This window comes from Abramis brama, assembly GCF_963993115.1.
Source record: "Abramis brama genome assembly, chromosome: 8".
NCBI classification, from domain to species: Eukaryota; Metazoa; Chordata; class Actinopteri; order Cypriniformes; family Leuciscidae; genus Abramis; species Abramis brama.
The window spans coordinates 11689602-11710723 of NC_139970.1; the positions used below are offsets into that span (position 1 = coordinate 11689602).

General features: G+C 38.5%; 1 protein-coding gene across 3 annotated transcripts in view; it reads left to right on the forward strand.

Annotated features, from left to right (window-relative positions):
• Positions 1-18014, forward strand: part of ppp1r9ala (protein phosphatase 1 regulatory subunit 9A-like A) — a 53867-nt gene extending 35853 nt beyond the window's left edge. Inside the window, exons 6-20 of one of the 3 annotated variants that reach the window (XM_084122766.1) lie at positions 2392-2515; positions 3407-3565; positions 3656-3709; positions 3799-4028; positions 4716-4812; positions 4902-4980; positions 7164-7315; positions 7418-7679; positions 8639-8690; positions 8835-8906; positions 10279-10477; positions 11615-11659; positions 12829-12945; positions 13332-13520; positions 16531-18014. In XM_084122766.1, coding sequence (XP_083978892.1) covers positions 2392-2515; positions 3407-3565; positions 3656-3709; positions 3799-4028; positions 4716-4812; positions 4902-4980; positions 7164-7315; positions 7418-7679; positions 8639-8690; positions 8835-8906; positions 10279-10477; positions 11615-11659; positions 12829-12945; positions 13332-13520; positions 16531-16689 — 1990 coding nt within the window. In that variant the 3' untranslated portion in view covers positions 16690-18014. The remainder of the gene's footprint in view (positions 1-2391; positions 2516-3406; positions 3566-3655; positions 3710-3798; positions 4029-4715; positions 4813-4901; positions 4981-7163; positions 7316-7417; positions 7680-8638; positions 8691-8834; positions 8907-10278; positions 10478-11614; positions 11660-12828; positions 12946-13331; positions 13521-16530) is intronic. The other 2 variants (XM_084122767.1, XM_084122768.1) reach the window with 2 other exon arrangements.
• Positions 18015-21122: the final 3108 nt, after the last annotated feature.

The window sequence follows — 21122 nt, forward strand, 5'->3', positions numbered from 1 at the left end:
AATCTTTACATTTTCATCATTTTTTTGTGAAATTATTTGGTAGGCAGAGGTGGGATTGGGTAGAGCCAGATTTCTTTTTTTAAAGGTTTAAAGGGGAGTGCAACCAGAAGAGTGTGAGAACCACTGAGTTACTTAAATATGAAGTCTTTAGTGTGGTCATTGGAATTTTCTAATAGTCTTGTGTTGGCAGACTTTTAACTGTTTTAACTTAATCTGGCCTTAAACACCCTCCAAATAGACGAGAAGAGACCTGACATGTAAAGTGATCTAGCATAGCTGTTATTTTTACGTGTTGAAAAGGGGCTTGTTGATTGGTCATGAGACTTAGGGTGTGTTCATACTTGGCACACTTGCTCTGTTAGTGTTGTTCAAGTGTGAGAATGCTGCCATCCGAACCCTGGTGTGCACCAAACTAGCGGACCGAGACACGACTTCCAAACGATTGCTCTGTTAGTGCTGCCATCTGAACCCTGGTGTGCACCAAACTAGCAGAACAAACCCCTGAAAACGACCAATTTGTGCTTCAAATGAACACACACACAGTAAACAACCCTGCTGACATGTACAACAGGTCTGAATTTATGTAAGATCCCAACATGATCAAAAAATAACTGCTCAAACAGCTTTTCCCACTCTTGCAAGTGAATGCTGGGCAGCAGATGAGCAGTTTTATTTCGCTCTCCAGTTAGAGACGGGCCAGACCTTTGAGGAGCGATTAAGTGCTCTCTGGAAATTTTCAGGGACTTTGCTTCCTGATATGGGTCAATAGATTCAGAAGGAACCAACTCAGGCTTAGCAGAATGAGTACATTCAAAAGTCATTCCCTAAGATAAGGCTTACCCCTGTCACTGGAAACACAGGTCGCTCACCAAGAGGAACCCCACTTTTAACCAGATCAGATTTAAGGTACACCATATGCACACCCTAGCTCGCCACTAGCACATCAGTACCAGAGTATCTTTTGACAGAGAACGGCATAATATAAGCTAAAGTAAGAGATTAAGAGATTGTGCTGCACCAGTGTCTCTTACAATTGTAATGGACTTACTAAGAGAGTTAGCATTAAGGGAGTGTGGGCGCGACCTTGATCACAAACATGCTTGTTATCGGAGCGTTTGACAGCAGACTGACTGTGTCTGTTCTTTCCGACGGATCACACATTTCTCTTTTAGACTTCTCAACGCCTACAGACTGATGTTTAGACTCACATGAAACCTGTGGGTAAGCACAAACTCATCTGCTATCGCTGTAGCTTCAGAGGGGGTGTTTACCTTGTGCTCAGTGAAGTGAACTGCTATGTTCTCATGTTTTGAACTCTTCTCGTAAGATAAGCTCTTGCTAAACTGCTGAAGACTTGTGACCGTACTAGAGAGACACCACTTCTCAAAAAGTGTTTTCTTCTCTCCAACATTTGTTTGGCTGGTTTTATTAAATTTCGGAAGTCTTGGTGGTAAGCTTGTAGTATGATCCCACCTCAACTTCTCTAAATGGCGGTATGAGTTTCATGTACTTCATGACATCAAGGATCAGCTGGTTATCGCTTACCGGCAGGGCTTGACATTAACACGGTTGAATTTTATATATAATATATATTTTTCAATTGTAGTCTTTTAAAAAGGCCTCTGAAATAATAAACTAAGTGCAATGTAGTGTTGTCAAAAGATTTATTATATTTCACAGAATAGATGCATGATAGCAGCTTCTCTTTCTCGCTCTCTCATCTCTCCGACAGCGAGTTACACACAAACCCGTTTCCCCTCACTCACTCACTCACTCACTCACTCACTCACTCACTCACTCACTCACTCACTTGTTTCATTTGCTCCAGATGAATATTGTTGGTGTTACAGGGCTTGAATTTCGCATGTATTCCACATAATTGTACTCATTCCCGCAGATTTTGTGCTCACACCCAAAGTGCGGCACATAAAGCCGCCTCTCAGTACTAAATTGAGTTATTTTTCGCTGCTTATTGCACTTAAACAGTCAAATACACACAAAACAATGCCAAAATGCACAGTATTCACGTAAACACAGTTAGTTATGATTTAAGTACACATGCGTTTTCTTCCCCAGAAGAATCACTAATGAAAACATGAAGGAACCAGCTTTGTTAAATTCCTAAATATAAAGGCCTGTACACACACCAAGAATGGCTTTACAGTTGTGCTTTATTTGCTCTCTAGCAATTGCTTAAAACAATATGACTGCTCTTAATGCTCATATTTCTCTGTAGGCTCTGGGCTACCAGTTCCCCACATGCAAATAAACAATATGCACACTCACACAGGCTCTGTTGTTTCCTCTCCACCTGATCAGCAGATCAGTATACGTTACACACACAATCATCCTTGTTTCCGTCTTGCTCACCTGTCACTCACCCCCGTGCAGGTTTCTGATTGGCCGAGAGAAGCCGGGCGCTCAGAGTGAGGTGGCGCGTCTGATCAGCGAGACCCTCGAGCAGGAGCGCCAGCAGCAGCAGGTGGACGACGCGTACGAGCAGTCTACTGAGGAGGTCAGTCAAGCACATCCACTGGGCCTTTCTGCTTACATCTGTGCGTTCTACAAGTTTGAAGTGATTTTGTGGAGAGTATACAGAGCTACTTTTGTACTGTAGTTTAGTATCAGTACATTCTGTATGTTCCTGTTGATGTTATTGTTGTTAATTGTTAATTATTGGTTATAGTAGTTCCTAAAGACTCCTAAAGTGTATTTATCAAGTTCATAAGTGTACCAATTAGCTTACTTCCTCTCATGTTATTTATGATGTCAATCATACATCATTGGTATAGTTATGGGATCTACCAGCAGGGGCTAACTGGATCATGCTAAACTTTGGACCAGACGTACCTTTTTAACTTTATTTGAATCTTGTCAGAGGGTTTTAAGGTGCAGTCATATTTACCTTTGCTTGGGGAAATCCATAACAGAAGATGGACGTGTCTGACAGTTGCGCTTGCGTCTTTTGCAGCATCTCAAGCATGACACGACATTCAAAAAAACGTGCCTTTCAGTTTAAAAGTTAAAGGGATAGTTCACCCAAAAATGAAAATTCTGTCATCATTTACTCACGCTCAAGTTGTTCTAATCCTGTATTAATTTCTTTCTTCTGCTGAACTCAAAAGAAGATATTTTGAAGAGACTGCGCAGCCGAGTTTAAGCATCTCCAGGCTTTTTCAGCTGTAATCTCCTCAGAGCTGCTTTGTGTTGAATGTTCTCAAGTATGCAAACTATATGTAAAAATGCACCGTGTTGAATGAGGAAACAGATTTGTGAGTTCATTCACAATCGGGTTTATACCTGTCGAGTCACTCTGTTTTTCAGGTATGTTTGCCAGTCGATTCTAAATGGTTAATGTTTTACCAGCTATGTAAAATATGCGCGTGTGTGTCTGATGTCTTCACAGGACGAGCACTACGAGGATGAGGAGGAAGGGGGGGAGGATGTCATCCTGGGTTCCAGTTTCGGCAGGAGGAACGTGGAAGTGTACGACCTGCCAGAGAGCGAAGAAGTGTTCCTGCCATCAAACATGGACACCACTCAGCTAATGTTCAGATTTAAAGAGGTAGCACCTTGTGCTTTTCATTTCACTTGTCTTTTAATAGTTTGCCATGAATGATTTCTTAATTCTTTGTATATTCTGTTTTAATTTCAGCTCCAGATTAAACACACCATTGCAGAGGCGGAAGTAGATGAACTAAAAGAGAGAGTACGAACTTACGAACCATCGTATCCATTGATATCAAACGTATAGCAGTTCCTGTGTGTTTTAACGGTGATGTTTGTTTGATGATGTAGTTGAGGGATTCGTCGGAGGAGCGTGCGGCGTGGGAAGCGAGGGAAGCTCAGTTAGAGAGGAGCGTTCAGGAAAACTCGGAGAGAATCGTCCAGATGGAGAAGAACTGGCTGGAGGCTCAAGCTCTCTGCAAAAGCATCAACGAGCAGCTCAATGACACGCAGGGCCAATATGAAGCTCTGGATAAGAAATACAGCAAAGCCAAGAAGCTGCTCAAAGACTATCAGCAGAAGTGAGTGGAGACTGCAACACTAACCTCTCCATTAATGTTACCTGACATTTTAATTGTCTGTTATGTAAGGGATTTTCAGCGGTTGTTATCGGGGAATAACATATCACTGGATCGTGCGATTGACCAATCAGAATCAAGTATTCCACAGAGTTTATAAGCAGTGTTTATACGCTATCATTCAAAGGTTTGGGGTTTTAAAGAAATTCATATTTTATTCAGCAAGGGTGCATTAAATTGATTAAAAGTACAGCATAATGTTACAAAATATTTCCATTTCCAATAACATAAAACTAACAAACAAAACAAATAACTTCTTTTGAAATTTCTGTTCATCGAATAATCCGGAAAAATAAACCGTAATCACGGTTTCCACAAAAAAATGACAGTCCTTCTGTCACACAAAGCTGTCATCTAAACTCTGGGAATATAGTCTGCAAGTTGTATGGACTTGTTTTGTGATACCTTTTTTCCCCTGCTTTTTGTTCTTTTTACACTTGGAATGGTCACAGTATGTTTTAATTGTATGAACAATTTCCTTCAGTGTTTCACAGTAGAAAGTTATCCAGATCTGGAATGAAATGAGAGTGATAATCCTTTTCGGTCAACTAACCCTTTAGAGTGGGGCTTAAAATGTTCCTTAAGAGTTCAGAGATTCTGATTGGCTGGATGTGTGTGTGTGTGTTGTAGAGAGGCGGAGTTTGAGCAGAGGGAGGAGGAGTTAAGGAGAACTCTGGAGGAGAGAGAGGCTTCGTATAAAACTCAGATAGAGGATCTGCAGCAGAGGGTGAGAAGTTGAACATGAACAGAAACACACTCACACACACACAGCTTTCATGTTCTCTGACTTCCACCTGTCAATCTCTCTCGGTGTAGTTGGCCAAGCTTGAATCTGGCGGTGGTCGTCATGAGTCTTCACTGTCGGGCAGTAAGTCTGCAGAGTCACTTCTTTTGGGTGAGTTAAACCTCTTGCTGTTGTTTTAATAGCTCTCTGATTCCAAGAAGGATTCTTTGATTGTGAGGTCATGCTGAGCCTATACTGAAGTTAAAACAATTGGGACCAGTCACAGAAACATAGAAAACTGAGGAGTAGCAACAAGAAAGATCAAATTAAGCTAAATAAGCATGAAATGGACTTTTCACATGGGAAATCCACTCTCAATGTTTGGATGACCTATTATGCTTCTTTTTTTTTTTTACATGATCAAAACACAGATGGAGTAAATCGAATCCATCGAGTCTAAGCTTCACAGTCCTGTAGCTCGTCCTGGGTCGCAATTCATTCAGTAACATTAAGCAGTTTTGATTTATACGCTGTTTAATGTTGATGATCGCGTTATTTTACATAAACATCTGCTTACATATGCTATGGCTTGTTTCTGCTTCTTCTTTGCCTGTATTTTAAACTTGATATTCAGTACTCTTTCAGAAGATAATAGCGCCCCCTAACCCAGTGCCGGCTGGTGCTGAAATGTTTGGGGGTGCGCAAACAAACAAACTGAATTATTAATGCAGGACTGAATGTAGGCTAATTGTTAAATAACCATTTAATAATGATAATAATGTATCATTACTGCTTAGCTAAAAATGGAAAATTCAGCATTTAAAGCGTGCCATAAGGTAGGGTTGGGCAATAGCCAATTGCCAAAGAAATCTGAAATTTTGGCCTGAATGGCGATGTATGGTATAATCCCAGTATTTAATTTTTCTTCTATTTGAATAAAAAAAAAAACTGTATTTAATTACATTTTTTTTATTTCATATCCTGATCTATATTGTTCTACAAACAGTGTTCAAATTGAAGGCTATGAAAACAAACATAGTGAATGTAACCTTGCAGTCTATCCAAAAAAGGGGTCAAATCACATTACATTCTAACACTGCAACATTACAATATAAACACAAAACAATGCTTTTTAAAGTAGTAGTTAAAATAAATAAAAACAAAACTGATATCATAAAAATACACTTGTAGGTTTGAAATTCTATAGCACATTTATGTTCACCAACAACAACAAATATTTTAGGAAAATACATTTATATTTTAGTGTTAATGTATATTTTAGTCAGAATTATTGCGCTCCGTCTGCATGCACACGGCGGCGCTCGTTCACGGAAGTTTAGCTTTCAGAAGCTCGTCCACTCCTGACAGCAAACTGGGAATATTTTCTTGACTTTCTAACATTTACAGATGGAGAATATGTCCGTGAAATGTAAGTTGTGCAATGAGGAAATTATTGGGTGTCACTTCAGCTTAAAGATTATTAATAGAGGTATATTTGTTTCCACTAATCGCTGCACAAGTGAAGTTTAGGTATGATGACAAAAGCACGTTAGTGCTAGCCCTCCCTGAACCCATAGAGAATGCATTGCAGTGCCTGCAGTTCGAAAAAAAACTAATCTACCCTTGTATGCAAGTCTGAAATCGCCCAATAAGAGGCGGATCTCCACAGAACGTGACTTGACGCTGATTTGACTATATCCAGAGGTAGAACATCAGTGACGGCTGCCGTAACTCTGTGGTTGAATGCAAATGTGATTGAAAAAGTCCCTTTCGCACTTTGCTTTTGGGAAGAGAAAAGCAGGGAAGCGTTGTCTCATAAATGACAGAAAATTCCGTCAATTGCGGGGAACGAGTTAAACTCTTTAGGTGTAGTCACATTAGCGAAATTTTGTAGGAAAAAAGGTCCATTGTCAGTAGTGTAGCAATGTATGAACCATGTTCACACAGAAGTCACTTTCAAACCGAGCAGCTTTCTGACATCAGCATTGAACATGAGTGAAATCTGCATGGTGAACTTCTTCGCTCTAAGTCAAAACTCCCAGTTGCCCAATTGAAATCACTGGATTTCACCCTCAAAATTTTGCAGAGCAATGGCAAATGTGACCGCACCGTTCTATCTTTTCAAAATATGTTTCGATCCAGACAAACATAGCTCAGCCAGACATACAGAATACAGATATACGGAAATTCAATTCCCTGAGAAAACTGTGTACAAATGGACCAGAGCGTCTTAAATTCTCACACTGTATATAGTACAATACATTTACAGGGAATGAGTGAGTAATTTAGACAATTGGAGAGCTTTCCAAAGATCTCCAAAAGCGTTGGTTGATGATTGGTGGGTTGTTCTCCAGGAGCGGACTGGAGTGAGGTGGTTCCCGAGACGGAGCGTTTGGACACCAGCGCCCATCGTGCAAGAGCCCATCTGGCTCAGAGGTCCAAACGCCAGCCCCCGTCCCGAAGCAAACTGAAAGAGACGCTCAGCTCCCCGACGGGACAAGCACAGGTCACAAAGAGCTCGAGATATTCATGAGCAGTTGACTGCTGTAAAAACCCAATTCATCTCGTTTAATGTTTCTGACGTTGGATGCGCTTGTCTCTTTTGCAGGGTGAGGATGAGAGCGAGTCTTTGAGTCCAGATTCTCCACTGTCTCGTAGGAGATCAATCCAGGAGAGTTTGTCCCTGCCGGTGGCCATATCTTCCCCTGCAAACCACCCGAAGGATGAAGGATCTGTTACGAGCAGCAGCCAATCAGTGCAGAGGGATCCTCAGGGCCCCGCCCTCTCGCCCCCCAAAGACTCCTCCCCCTCCAGCTTCCTGAGGAACGTGAAGAAGAGAGAGTCCAAAGGCAAGGGCAAAGAGGTCAAAGGTAACTTGCTGGATTTAGGATTCCATTATAATGGAGCTTTTTACAATTATCTATTTTCCGCCTAGCAACAGCAATATGATAAAAAAAGACCTATTTAGTAATTATTATACAGATAGATCTGACTCCAAATTCTGATTGGATATTTTTTTTTAAATCATTGCTCAATAAAAGTGTTCATTTCTTTAAACAAAAAAAACTTTTTAAATTGCATCTACTACTAGTGGCATTTGTTTGCATGTCCTGACTGTGTTTCCTGGCATAATTCATGAAAGGAATGTCAAATAAAGCACAAACACATGACAATGGGATGCAGTCAGACACAGTTTGAATGGGATAATATGCACAGAAATGCACCTAAATAATGGCTGAATTCTTATATCTTAAAGGCCTTAAAGCTCTCTAGAATGTATAAGAATTCATATAAGAGTTCACATCAAGAGCGATGACTATAACGATAACAATAAAGATATAGTTCTAAAAATCATTCTAAATATGAAAGAATAGCAGAGTTCACACCACAACTATAAAGATAACGTCACAGAGAAATTATATCGTTGGAATCACTTTCAGAATGATTTTTTACAGCTGATGAATGATAAACACATTGACAGCCAATCAGAATCTCTGTAGAGCTTGAGTATTTAAAGCGGCAGACGACAAAACTCAGCGTATAATAAACAGAACGTTATCTTCCGCTTGTGTAGACGCTGCTATAGTTATCATTATAGTTATATTTACAGTTATTGTCCTCGGTGTGAACGGACCTTTAGCCTGGCAGCCATGATCACTAGAAATGTTGCACTGAAATGGCTTGTTAAAGTAGTCCAGCTGTTGAGTGTTTTTGCCCCAAATAGTTTTCTCATTACTGCGACAAGAAAGTGCAAATCAATTCATGTTAGCCTGGCCATTAGATGTTTGTCTGTGTTTGTGCTCTGATACATTTCTGTTATTTATTTCAGACGAGTCTAATGATGCAGCTGGAAAAACCAAAAGACGATTCCCAGATTTTGGGTTGGTGCAAAACAACAAATCCCCACCATCATCCATAGTATCTTACAATATCAATAAATGAGCCTTGAATGATTTACTGTTTTTTTCTTATTGTGAGTTCATTATGGATTGTGTTGTATATAATGCATGTTGTTTCTCTGATAGTGGTTTAAGGAAATCTGGAGGAAAGGGGAAAAAAATGAACAAAGAATCCACAAGGGCGTCACTGGACAGCAGGTACACACACACACACACTGATGATCCAAATCCATTTGACATTAGAGGTTTGTCAGTGTGAAAGCTGTTTTCCCAAATCTGCTCCTCTGTAAGGAACCATCATTTTGTGTTCTGCAAAGTTTGCTGCTTCTGTATTTGAAGATTTTTTGTTCACGTTTTTATGGTATGCTGGAAAACAATGATCAGCATTTATTTTTTTAAGGTTTTAAAGGCTTTTATTGGCAAAAACATTCAATGTATGCAAGGAGTCAATATTTACAGTGTTGAATCATCATCATCATCATCATCATCTTCATAACCTCTGTAATTCACTCAGTCATGCTGGATATCAGCGTCTGGGCCAAATCCTGACTGATGGCGATCCATCCTTGCTTTATTAGCGAAATCTGATCACTTCTGCTTGTCCACTCGCCTTTTGAGGACGGACCACAGGTTCTCTATGGGATTACGGAATTACATTTAAATGTAATGATCTCCGAGGCACTTCATTATCCCTCTTGCCTTGTTGTGACATGGCGCTCCATCATGCTGGAAAATGCACTTATCACCAGATTGCTCCTGGACCGTTGGGAGAAGTTGCTCATGCTGGACGTTTTGAGACCATTCTTTATTCATGGGAGTGTTTTGGGGCAGAATTGCCGCTCCCTTGGATGAAAAGCAACCCCTACACATGGACGGTCTCAGGATGCTTCTCTATTGGCACGACACCAGACTCATGGTAGCGTTCACCTCTTCTTCTCCAGATAGTTGATTTTCCAGATGTCCCAAGCAGTCGATAGAGGGCTTCATCAGAGGAAATAACATCGCACCAGTCTTCCGCTGTCCAATCCTTGAACCTTCTGCTGAATTTCAGTCTGTCCGTGATCATTTTCTTGGAGAGAAGTGGCTTCTTTGCCGTCCTTCTTGAGTCCAGGCCATGTCCAATATTCTTTCAGGTCCAATATTCTTTGCAGCTATTTCCACACATGCAAGGCCATTTTAATGCAAGGCGATGATGGCTGCACGTCTTTGTTTGAAAGTAACCTTTGCAAACACAAGAACACATTGGTTGGAAGGGAACCTTTCATCTGCTTTGACAATCCAATCAGAATGATAGAGTGATACTTGTTCACGCTTTCCCATATGCTGATGATATGTTTAGTGTAATGATGCCAAGGGCCAAAACAGGGAAATTTTGGTTTTGAAAAAGTTAATTTTTTTTGGCTAATGAAGCATTTTGCAATTATTTAAAATGCATCTGTTCACAATAATCTAGAAACATTGTGAATCAGCACCACAACAACTGAAGCTAAACACAAACTTTATGCCACTGCCAACACTGTATTGGCTGTATGTGTATTGGCTCTTCTCATGTCCGGTCTTGGTGTTGCAGGGGTTCAGCAGAGTTACTGGAGGAGTCCGGGGGGCGAGTCTCCCCCTCAGAGTCCATGACCTCCATCCCCACCTGCATGCCCTTCTCCTGGTTTGGAGAGAAGGACAAAGAGCGAGACCGAGAGCCGTCGTCCTCCACCAGCAGTCTCCCATACACCACTGCAGAAGCCAGCGAACACACACACAACTCCAAGAACAAGGTGAGAACTTCTGCGCAAGAAACCTGAAATTGATTCACTTGCACAGATTAAAAATAATTCAGAACTGTTAGAGAACATAATGACTATTAATTGACTGAGTTTGTATATGGGAATTTGACACCATTTATAAAACAATTGTCTTACTATGTGGAATGTGAATTCTGACATCACTATCTGGTATCATTAATTAAAATATTGATCCTTGTAGTTTCAGGGCTAAATAATATGTAAATCAAAATCTCAAAATGTATCAAATCTAACACATATGTGGCACATTTCACAAATAGAATACAGCTGTTTTTTGCGTTCATTTCTAGCAATAAACATTAAACAAGCTAAAAAATCAAGCAAAATTGATCAAATTAAGCCTAGTTTTTAGTATTTAGTAAATAGTATTCATGCTAAGTGAATCATGTTATAAAATAGTTTATGCTTCTCTTTAATGCTTCTCACAACAAAAACATGAGATCTGTGCATTTAAGGCTTTTTTTAAGTCAAGGGACACCAAAGTGTATCATATGATTCATATTCATTAAAAAATGAATGATGATTTGATGCTCAAGAAACATTTATGATTATTATCAATGTTAAAAACAGTTGTGCTGCTTCATATCTTTAGAAACTAGGATATATATTTTTTCAGAATTCTTTGTTATTTAATCTTTGTTAATATAATCTGGAATATAATCTGAAATATATAAATATTTTGTAATAATGTAAAACTATTTACTGTCACATTTGATCAATTTAATGCATCCTTTCCTAAAAAAAAAATAAAAAAATCTTGGTGATCCCAAACTTTGGAACAGTAGTGTATGTACTATTGACACTGTCTAGTTTATATCATCGCTTGTAAAAGTGAGTCATATGAGAGAACTTCTAACAACACACAACTAAAACTAAACAACAAATATCTGGCATCCAGCTGGACTTGGTTCAGTTTGTTTTCAATTGTGAGATGCTAAGGAGAAGCAGTGTCAAAGTGTTCTGGGATGAAGTCTGCAGGCATGTGGATGTGATCAATAACCAGACACGTGCGTGTGCTCAGAATATGACTTCAGCGGGTCAATGAACCGCCTCCGGCTGAAGCGTGTTTGGGACAGTGATGTCATATTATTAACCCCTCTCCCCGAACAGACAAACCTCTCCTGGTCTTCTCTGTTCAGTCGCTCCTTAGATTTGGTACAGTATATTTTCTCTTATAGACGCTCAAATTGAATCTAGCAATGTAGTGAAATTCTAGCTGTGTATCAAACCTAGTGTCTAGCATTAATAGTTGTAGAATCACATTAGTGTGTTTGTGTTTGTCCTGAATGCAGTGCACTAGATGCATGATGCTGCTTATTATTTAATCAGATTTATTTGTACAATCACTCTTCTTTTTTTTTTTTTCTCAAATGATTATTTTTCCAGCCTCCAAATACAGGCTTCTGTTGTCATTAAAACAACATTGTTGCTTGTAGATGCATTACGCTGCTTATCTGGTTTAGTATGTGCTGTTATGTTGTAGCTGTAGGTAAGTGGGGATTGACCGATATGAGTTGGGCGATGTAATGCAATATTAATTGGGTTGAAAATATTGACTACTTTCATTTTGATGAGCCGATATTGATTCTTAAATCCCAAGATCGATTCTGTTGATGCATGAAAACACCTCAAAATTATTTGTAGCGCGCTTCCCATCCAGTAAACGCAATGAGCTTTATTTTAGTTTTGATAAGAAACAAAGTCAATTTTATCACAAAATTCAAACATATGTGGCTTTGTCGCACATCAAGCAGCAAATAAACCGATCATCTCTTCCTTTTTTCTACTAGTTATAGCATGAAATAAACGTAAATGAACATCAGAAGGAATGATGAAAGAAAGTTTTACTTTGATGAATGATGAAAGATACTTTTACTTTACTGTAACTTACTGAAATGCCTCATGTAATCGCTGTTTGATCCGCAGAAAGATGAATCAGCGTTTTTAGATGAATCTCTTGAATGAATGATTCAAGAATGATAAAAACATTTATAAGTCATTTGTCGCCACCTACTGGTGATTTAATTGATGCAATAAACTTTTATCCTAGTACTTCTGAAATAATTTGAATTATTGTAAGACAGAAATGATGATACCGTAAATAATGTGCTGTACACACACACACACACACACACACACACACACACAAATGCAGCATTTTATGTACAATCAGCAGGACTAGAATGTGTTTGTGTTTTAGTAATCTTAATTGATTACGAGATGCTCTGGGGCTGTGCATCAGCTCGTTCTCTAGGCGTAAAGAGCTGAAAATCCCCCAGTCTTTGTGTTTGGATAACAAATCCTGCTTTCTGTGCCCGTTCCAGAGCTTGTCAGTGCTAGATGATTCGAACCATAGCAGTCCTGCTTCAGATTTTTCTGGGCTGGTGGTGGAGCCCAACCTGTCGGGCCGCTCTCATACACTAACCTTCTCCTCCAGCGAGGTGAGTGCAGATCAGACGTCACGTTCGTTTGCATGGCTTTCCTGTGGCGTGTAAAGGGTCCCCTGGAAGGTCAAGTATTGTCTCGATCCCCCCGCCCCTTCGCTCGCGGAGTTCCTGAGTTGAAGTTATTTTTACTCTGAAGCGCTGCATGCGTGTGCTGATGGCGATCCCCGATTCATTTCAAGTGTCTGTCGTCAGTGGTGTTTGTTTTGCATGACGAGAGGATCGGATGCATGTCGCGTGAACATAAGCGGATAGCATTCATTCCATCCAAAACACATGCTGTGTGTTTTTTGCATTATGGTGTTAGAATTTGGGATGAAAATGTTAATGAAATCTGCCAGGTTTCATGAGATTCACCTGGCTGATGTGTGTGTGTGTGTTAGATGCTGGACGAGGAGCCTTGCTCTGGAGGGAAGGAATATCACTGGCAGACCCGTCCGGTCTCTGATTGGACGTCCCAGCAGGTGTGTCATTGGCTGATGGGTATGAACATGGATCAGTATACACCTGAGTTCAGCACACAGGCCATCGATGGACACCAGCTCCTGAACCTGGACAGTGACAGACTCAAGGTGAGCCGGCGGAGCGCTCAGAGGAGGATATGATGTCAGAACTGTTTCTAATCTGATCTTAAAGGGATAGTTCACCCAAAAATATAAATTCTGCCATCATTTACTCATCCTCAAGTTGAGTTTCTGTCTTCTGCTGAACACAAAAGAAGATATTTTGAAGAATGTCGGTAACCAAAGAGTTGCTGGTCCCCATTGACTTCCATTGTAAGAAAAAAAATACTATGGAAGTCAATGGGGTCCATCAACTGTTTGGTTACCCTTATGGTTTGATGGACTTCCAAAAAAATATACCCACTGACACCCATTATAACGCTTGGAAGAGCCAGGACATTTTTTTAATATAACTCTGATTGTATTGGTGGAAGAATGTCATATACACCTAGGATGACTTCAGGGTGAGTAAATCATGAGCTAATTTTCATTTTTGGGTGAACTATCCCTTTAACCCCCTGAGGTCGACGGTATCGCCGGCGATACCAGCTCGCTTTTTTTTTATCAGTGTAAAAGAAACTCATAAATACTCTGTTGACTTTGATTTTCCATAGGAGTTTCATACATCAATCGATTCTGTTAAATGTGTATTATTTTTGTGTATACTCACAATAAAAACAAAGTGTTGTGCTTTTTGCCAAATAAAGAAAAATAAACACGAAGCGAGTTCTGCCTTCTCTCTGCCAGTAAAGTCCATTCTGAAACGCGTCCGAAAATGAGCAATAACTCAGTGAATACTCAGTCAAACAGGCATACAGACACACAGGCATGAAGCTTGAATTCTCTTATTTTAAATGAAGTAATTTATATAAAAAACAAATATTCTCATCTTGTGAAATCTGTATTAAAAGAGAGCGATTCCAGTCGACCTCATTAGAGCTAATTCAAATGTAATGTGACTCCGCCCACGGAGAGCGCACGCTATTCAAACGCAAATGGCTGAGGTAATCCGCGCAATCCTGTGAACGCCCCCATCAGCTCGAGAAAACCAAAACACAAGTTTATTCAGAACATTACTTGTTTACAACGTCTCGCAGCGCTGTGAGGAATAATGAGGAATACGAGGAATACAAGCTGAGGAATACTAGTAAGTTTTTCCTTCTCGGGTTTCTGTTTATGAATGAATGAACGGCATAGATGCGCGCTGTTTACCACAGCTGGCAAATAACAATATTACGTGGCAGTTCTCCATTATGGACGCGAGCGCTCTAAAAAAAAGCACTAAAAGACTTTCAAACTTTCACAGAGACCTCAAAACAGAAAGTACAAATCCTTTCTTTAAAACGAATTTCGTTTTGTATCAATTGTATCTTAATTTTAATAATTTTTTCATTAACAAATTTCCTGGATTTCGTTCACTAGCCTACTGCGAAGATCGCGAGTCAAAAGCCTATTGTCAACTTCATATTTGCCAGAAGTTAAATTTAAATCGCGTGTGTGAATGAATGATGATGTTTTAGCAAACTGTATTGCTATACTGAGATGAGTAAAAATCGACTGAAATATGTTGAAATAAAATGTAGGCTATTTGTATAAGCAAGGTATTAAACTGCAAATTAACAATATGCCCTAATATTTCATGAAACCAACGTTACAGTCAGGCGAAATATGAAAGACAACATCTTGTTGACTAGATTTGGGTACAGTTTTTACTGTAGAATATACTGCCACGTCAAATAAGCTTTTGTTTAGCAATTTCTATATATAAATTACTATTTTTGTCAAAAATAAGTCATCAACTAAGATGTTAGCTGTTCCAATGTTGACTAAATTCAAACTAATGAATACATAGATAAAATGTAGGCCTATAATCATTTTTTTTTACAAAGAAAGAGTACACTTGAAATATTGTTGAAATTGTAATTATTGTTGTAATTGTAACCTTTTTAATAAAATAGCAAAACATATTTACAAGATAGATGTAAGCAAAATCTTAAATGGTCAATATAAGTCTTCTTCTAAATATATATTTTGTCCTTGCATTGTGGCTCAGTCAGTTTCACACCTGAGTGAATGGCTCATCATTATGCAGAGTGGGTGGGACATTGTATTTCTCAGGTGTAAACCACTCCTCGTTCACGCCCCCCTCGCATATTGGCTTTCCAAGCAAAACCTGTTTTACATCAATTTAAATCAATGTATGGTTTTATGTGAACAATAAAGCAAGACTATTTTCACATAATTTTGAAGAAAAAATTCTAGGCGAGGACATCCATTAGTCAAAAGTCTTATTGACACATATTTACTATGTGTTTTGTGGCCTTATTTCAGAAATTTTAGTTTTTAGTTTTTTCAATATCCATGCATAAACATTATTCTCTCAAAAATGAAAACATGTACATACACGTGGCTCACATATTATTGTAGCCCTGTTTGTGCTTTATAGAGTGAATTTACACCTTTGCCATTAATATGTTTATAAGCAACTGAAAAAAGCACTATTGTCAGGGCATGTCAGAACATCTCAAGGGCCCCAAAAACAGCCCAGACCCCAGAGGGTTAACCAGTATATCGCCCACCCTTAACAATAGTGACATGAAATTATTTCAGGGATATTTTGGCTTCACAGTCTATGATATGAATGCAAAAAGGAAAGCACAATCTTTTAGAAAGATCTCCCCCTGGTGGCTGGCTACAGTATAGCTCATAAACCCTCCCTCTCCATGTAATCCAATGGGACGCGAGTCAAATAAAAAAATGCACTTACACTTTTGTTTTTTGGTCATTTTAGGTAGTTATCATGTTGGCGTATGTTCAAGTGTTAGTTTTTCCAATAAGTTTGGTTTTAGTTTAGTTGGTTATTTGATGCTATTAAAACGGGGTGTAACGTCATGATTGACAGCTGTGCTTGCCAGTGAAGGCCTGGTACACTTTCTTTTTATTTCAAAATGCAACTCTCCAGCTTTAAAATATGCATTAATATCACTGCAACATTAAAGACGGTGCTTAATTGTATAATGCCTCAATGCCACGGTCGTCTGCTGATTCGCTTGTGTGTTTTTGAAACGCTCTCCCACAGGCTCTGGGTGTGTCCAGTCAGAATGATCGCGCCATCATCAAGAAGAAGCTGAAGGAGATGAAGAAAGCGCAGGAGAAGATGGAGAAACAGCGGGAAAAGCGTGAGAAAGAGGCCAGACGCAGCGGACGCCTGCCCGCCAGCACTGACTCGCTCTGCTGAAGATGATGTCCATGATATCTGCTTTCCTTCATGTTCGGCTCACTCCAGCGGCAGACTGGGACCACTTCCTTCAACACACACACACACACACGAGCCATTCTAAAGGAGTCACTGTCAGTGAATATCCTCACATATGGAGTACGGTCAGTAATAACCTGTGCTGTAACACTAATGAAGCTGCTTATGAGAACATCTTCACACACAAATATGAGCAGAATATACATGTTCATCTAGAGGTAGTGAATTTAATAAGAAAAGCGTTTACAGACTCTACCCATTTTTGGGCCTGTTGCCTTCACTGTTAAAAAAATATATTTTCTAAACAGTATTTTTGTCTTTTTACCATTAAAAATCGCATAAGAAGCTAACTAAATTTTGTTACATTTTGTTAATTTGCCAGTGAAGAAAAATACATTTAATTGATATTCTCTGAAAATATTTTTTCTTTCTTTTCAGAGAATATGAAATCAAGACAAAATACTGATTAAGAAAATTATTTTTTTGCCGTGATTTTTCTATTAGGCTAGCTTGTGAGAGAATGAATATGGCTGTCCAATGTATAGCAGACCAAAACTTTTATTAGTTTTAATTGTATTGTATGAAACCACTCTAGGGGCTTTAAAAACACTAAGGGATATATAAATATTTAGATGCCTATTTTCACAACTTCGCCGCTAACATTGTGGCACGGATAGTGCTTTTAAAAAGATTTCATGTTGTATTTTTAGTACTTTTTGCTGGAACCTTGTACAGTCGAGTGATATTGAGCACTATATTTTTTACTATAACAAAGGGGAACATGGTTTATAAATGTACAAATGAAATATTTTATACACGACTATTAGCATAGCTTTAAGGAAAAGACATTAACTTTTGTACACATTTTCTACTAAGTAGAATAGCTTGTTGGTTAAAACCATTTTGCTAATTCTGAAAAGCAGAGAGTGAAACTCAGTGAAAGGTGTTTGTACATCTAATCTTGATAAATGCATACTGTTGGTTGTTTTTATTTGGACGGTTACTGCTTTTTATGTTACGTATATGGTGCAAAAAATACTTAATTGTTACAAAATATAGCATTGTTTTGTTAGCTACCTTCACCCAGATTGAATTTCACTAATAACAAAGGATGTAATGAATACTGGATTATCATGATTGTAAGCTTGCCACCTGTGCTCATGTCATCATGATTCTGTGTCCTGTGGTTATATTTTTCTACCTTGTAAAATAGATGATTTTGGACACAAAGACTGTAAGACAAAATCAAGCTTTCTATCTGGTACAAAGCGCATAAACTGCAAAATAAATGCTTTCACCTCTCGTAGAAAAGATTGTGTGTGTTCAATCCAAAATGTGGTTTCTTTTACAGTATAAAACAGTTTTCAGATCGTAAAATTTAGAAAGCCTTTTCAGTCACAGCTCAGTTACCTATTAAAGGCAGGGTAGGCAATTTCGGAGAGGCTAGCAATTTAGCGAGTTAGCTTTGAAAGCAGATCGCACCCTTCCTTCAGAGCGTCTCCAAAGCCACACCTTTAAAACACATGAACACGTACAGCAGGAGCAAACAAAAGAGTCACGAGAGACGGCTTTAATCTACCTCATGTCTCAAAGCACATAACATTACAATAATAATGAACATAAACAACTTAAAGGTGCATTGTGTAATACTTAGGAGGATCTGTAGACAGAAATGCAATATAATATACATGACTATGTTTTCAGTGGTGTATAAAGGCCTTACATAATGAACCGTTGTGTTTTTATTACCTTAGAATGAGCCATTTCTATCTACACACACCGCGGGTCCCCTTACATTGAGGCCCTGTCCACACGGAGACGCGTTTAGCTGTATACGTACAAATTTTGTATCGTATTGGCGTTTCGTCCAGACGGATCCGCCGTTTTCGGAGACTGAAACCGCTATTTTTTGAAACCGGGTCCCAAGGTGGATAAATCTGAAAACGCCACCCTTGCGTTTTCGTGTGTACGGCCAATCCGTACATTTTGTGAAACGATAATGTCATCACACCAAGTGTCAACTAGTCAGACACCGCTAAGTCACAGCAACAATTGCCGAATACAAGCTTGTGTTCGTGCTGCAGAAGCTACTGAGCCTCTTTTATTTCTTTATTTATTATTCACATGAATGTATTATTATTATTTATTTTTTTACTTCTTTATTTAGGCCTATTTATATTTTCTTTCTTATGCTATGATGCTTGTCTGTTGTCTGATTAAGACATTTCATATTTTGTAGGGATGGGCGTTTTAAGAAAAAATAATATTCGAGATCGCTGGGAATTATTTGAATTATTTATTATTCAAAAAACGCACCCCTTCCCCTCATGATCACCAGTAAAATGGCATTCGCTCAAATTCCACTCTGACATTAAATTTCTCTGTACTGTAGGCCTACGTGTTGTAGCCATTAAAGAAAATGTATTTAGTTTCATATTTATGTGTAAATAATGTTATTTTTTTATTTGATCTATGTTGATTATATGAAAAGTGAACAGCATGTAATCATAAGATGCGCAAAATATATCGGGAGACATAATTTTGACCACATTAAGTTTTGTTTTGTATAAAACCTTAAAGTGAATTTCGTTTTGTATAAATTGTATCTTAATTTTAATCAATGTTTCATCAACCAATTGCCTGGATTTAATAAATAGAAGCAAATATAGCAGACAATTTAATCAGGACATGGAGGCACCGGCGCGATATAACTTGCATTGTTCGTGAACTGGAGCTCGTCTCATAAATGAACCAAAACTCAGAAATATATCTATAGAAAGCTTGAAATGTGCATTTTTAAACAAAACAATTAAAAACAAAAAGAAACAGGCAACTCTCTTATGTAATCCGTATGAAATGTGCATTTCTCTCTATAGGCACGTTCACAATACTGCGAAGGTGGCGAGTCAGCATCGTCAACATCTTTAGCCGAGACTGACAAAGAAAACTTTAGTTTATTAATAAACAATTAAAATGTCTCCTTGCTATATTTGACACATTCATAATGATTACTTTTGCCGGTTCTTTGTGGCAAGCTTTATGCGTCCGCTAACTATCGAATATCGTGACTCATATTTTGCACCAGGCCATTTATGGTAGTTCATATTGTTCAATAAAGTTCTTGATAAAAAAAGAAAAAAAGAAGCTACTGTGCCTAATATTATTGTTGTATACAGCGCGCAAGGTTTATGCGCATGCTTTAAGTCTTCTTCTCCGTTTTTAGTGTATGTCTGTGGCAGAATTACAGCGCCACATTCTGGTCTGGTATGTATACTACATCATTTTGAGTCGGTTTCAGTGGTCTGCTCTACAGAGCGCGTTTCGTCACTGTTGTTCTTCGTGCAAGGAAGGTAGCTAAAATCAGCGAATAAAACACTGACACAATGATAAACAAGTTGTTTTGGTTCAGGAGGAACTGTAAAAGACGGCTGTGGTTTCGTTTGTGGCTCTCGGTGACTGACGTCTGTCTAACTCTGCATAGCATGAGACGCTCTGATGACGTGTGATGTCTGCGAGAACAAGTATGGAAATTCGGACCCAATGCAATGATTGGACGAACATTTTAGGGTCCTACGCCTTACATAGACGATATATATATATGCGATTGCTATCAGGATGTGAAGAGACTTTCAACCAGCATAACAAAAAATGTTTCTGGAACAATTCTCCTACCCTGCCTTTAAAGGGATAGTTCACTTAAAAATGAAAATTCTGTCATCATTTACTCACCCTCAAGTTGTTTCAACCCTTTATGAATTTCTTTCTTCTGCTGAACAAGATATTTTGAAGAATGTCTGTTACCAAACCGTTGATGGACCCCATTGACTTCCATAGTAAGAAAAAAAAAACATAGTTTTAGGCAAAACCATGATTTTCTCAGCTTTTTGTTCATAATGTTGCTTTTTTATAAAACTTACCCACATTCAAGAGTTGATAAAAAAAAAGAAAAAAGCAGAGGCTCAGTTCTTTCTTTTGTTATATTATATGCACAAAATATTCTGGGGGCCATGAAACTTAAGAAAATTATCAAAAATGCTGGTGCTGGCTGGCAACTTAAAAAAAAAAAAAAAAAAAAGATTCAGATGCAGTGGCCCAAAAAGTGCATGCTAATGCAATGTGCTCTGAACACGAGACGAGTCTCATAAAAACATGTCAAATAATAATATTAAATAAGAATAAAAACATAAACCTTTAAAATACTGAAAAAGAAAAATGCATTCTGACAATGTGGTATGATTCATTTTTAGTTACTCTGTAAGAAAAACTGACTTCACAGCCACTAAAAATCCTCAAATCAATAGTTGACTAAGTTATTGCAAAAGTGGCTAAAAAAGTTCGATATTATGAGAAAAGCATGTGCAGGGAAGCGCAATGACAGACATTTTAAAGCGTATAATCCATTTGAAATGAGGCTG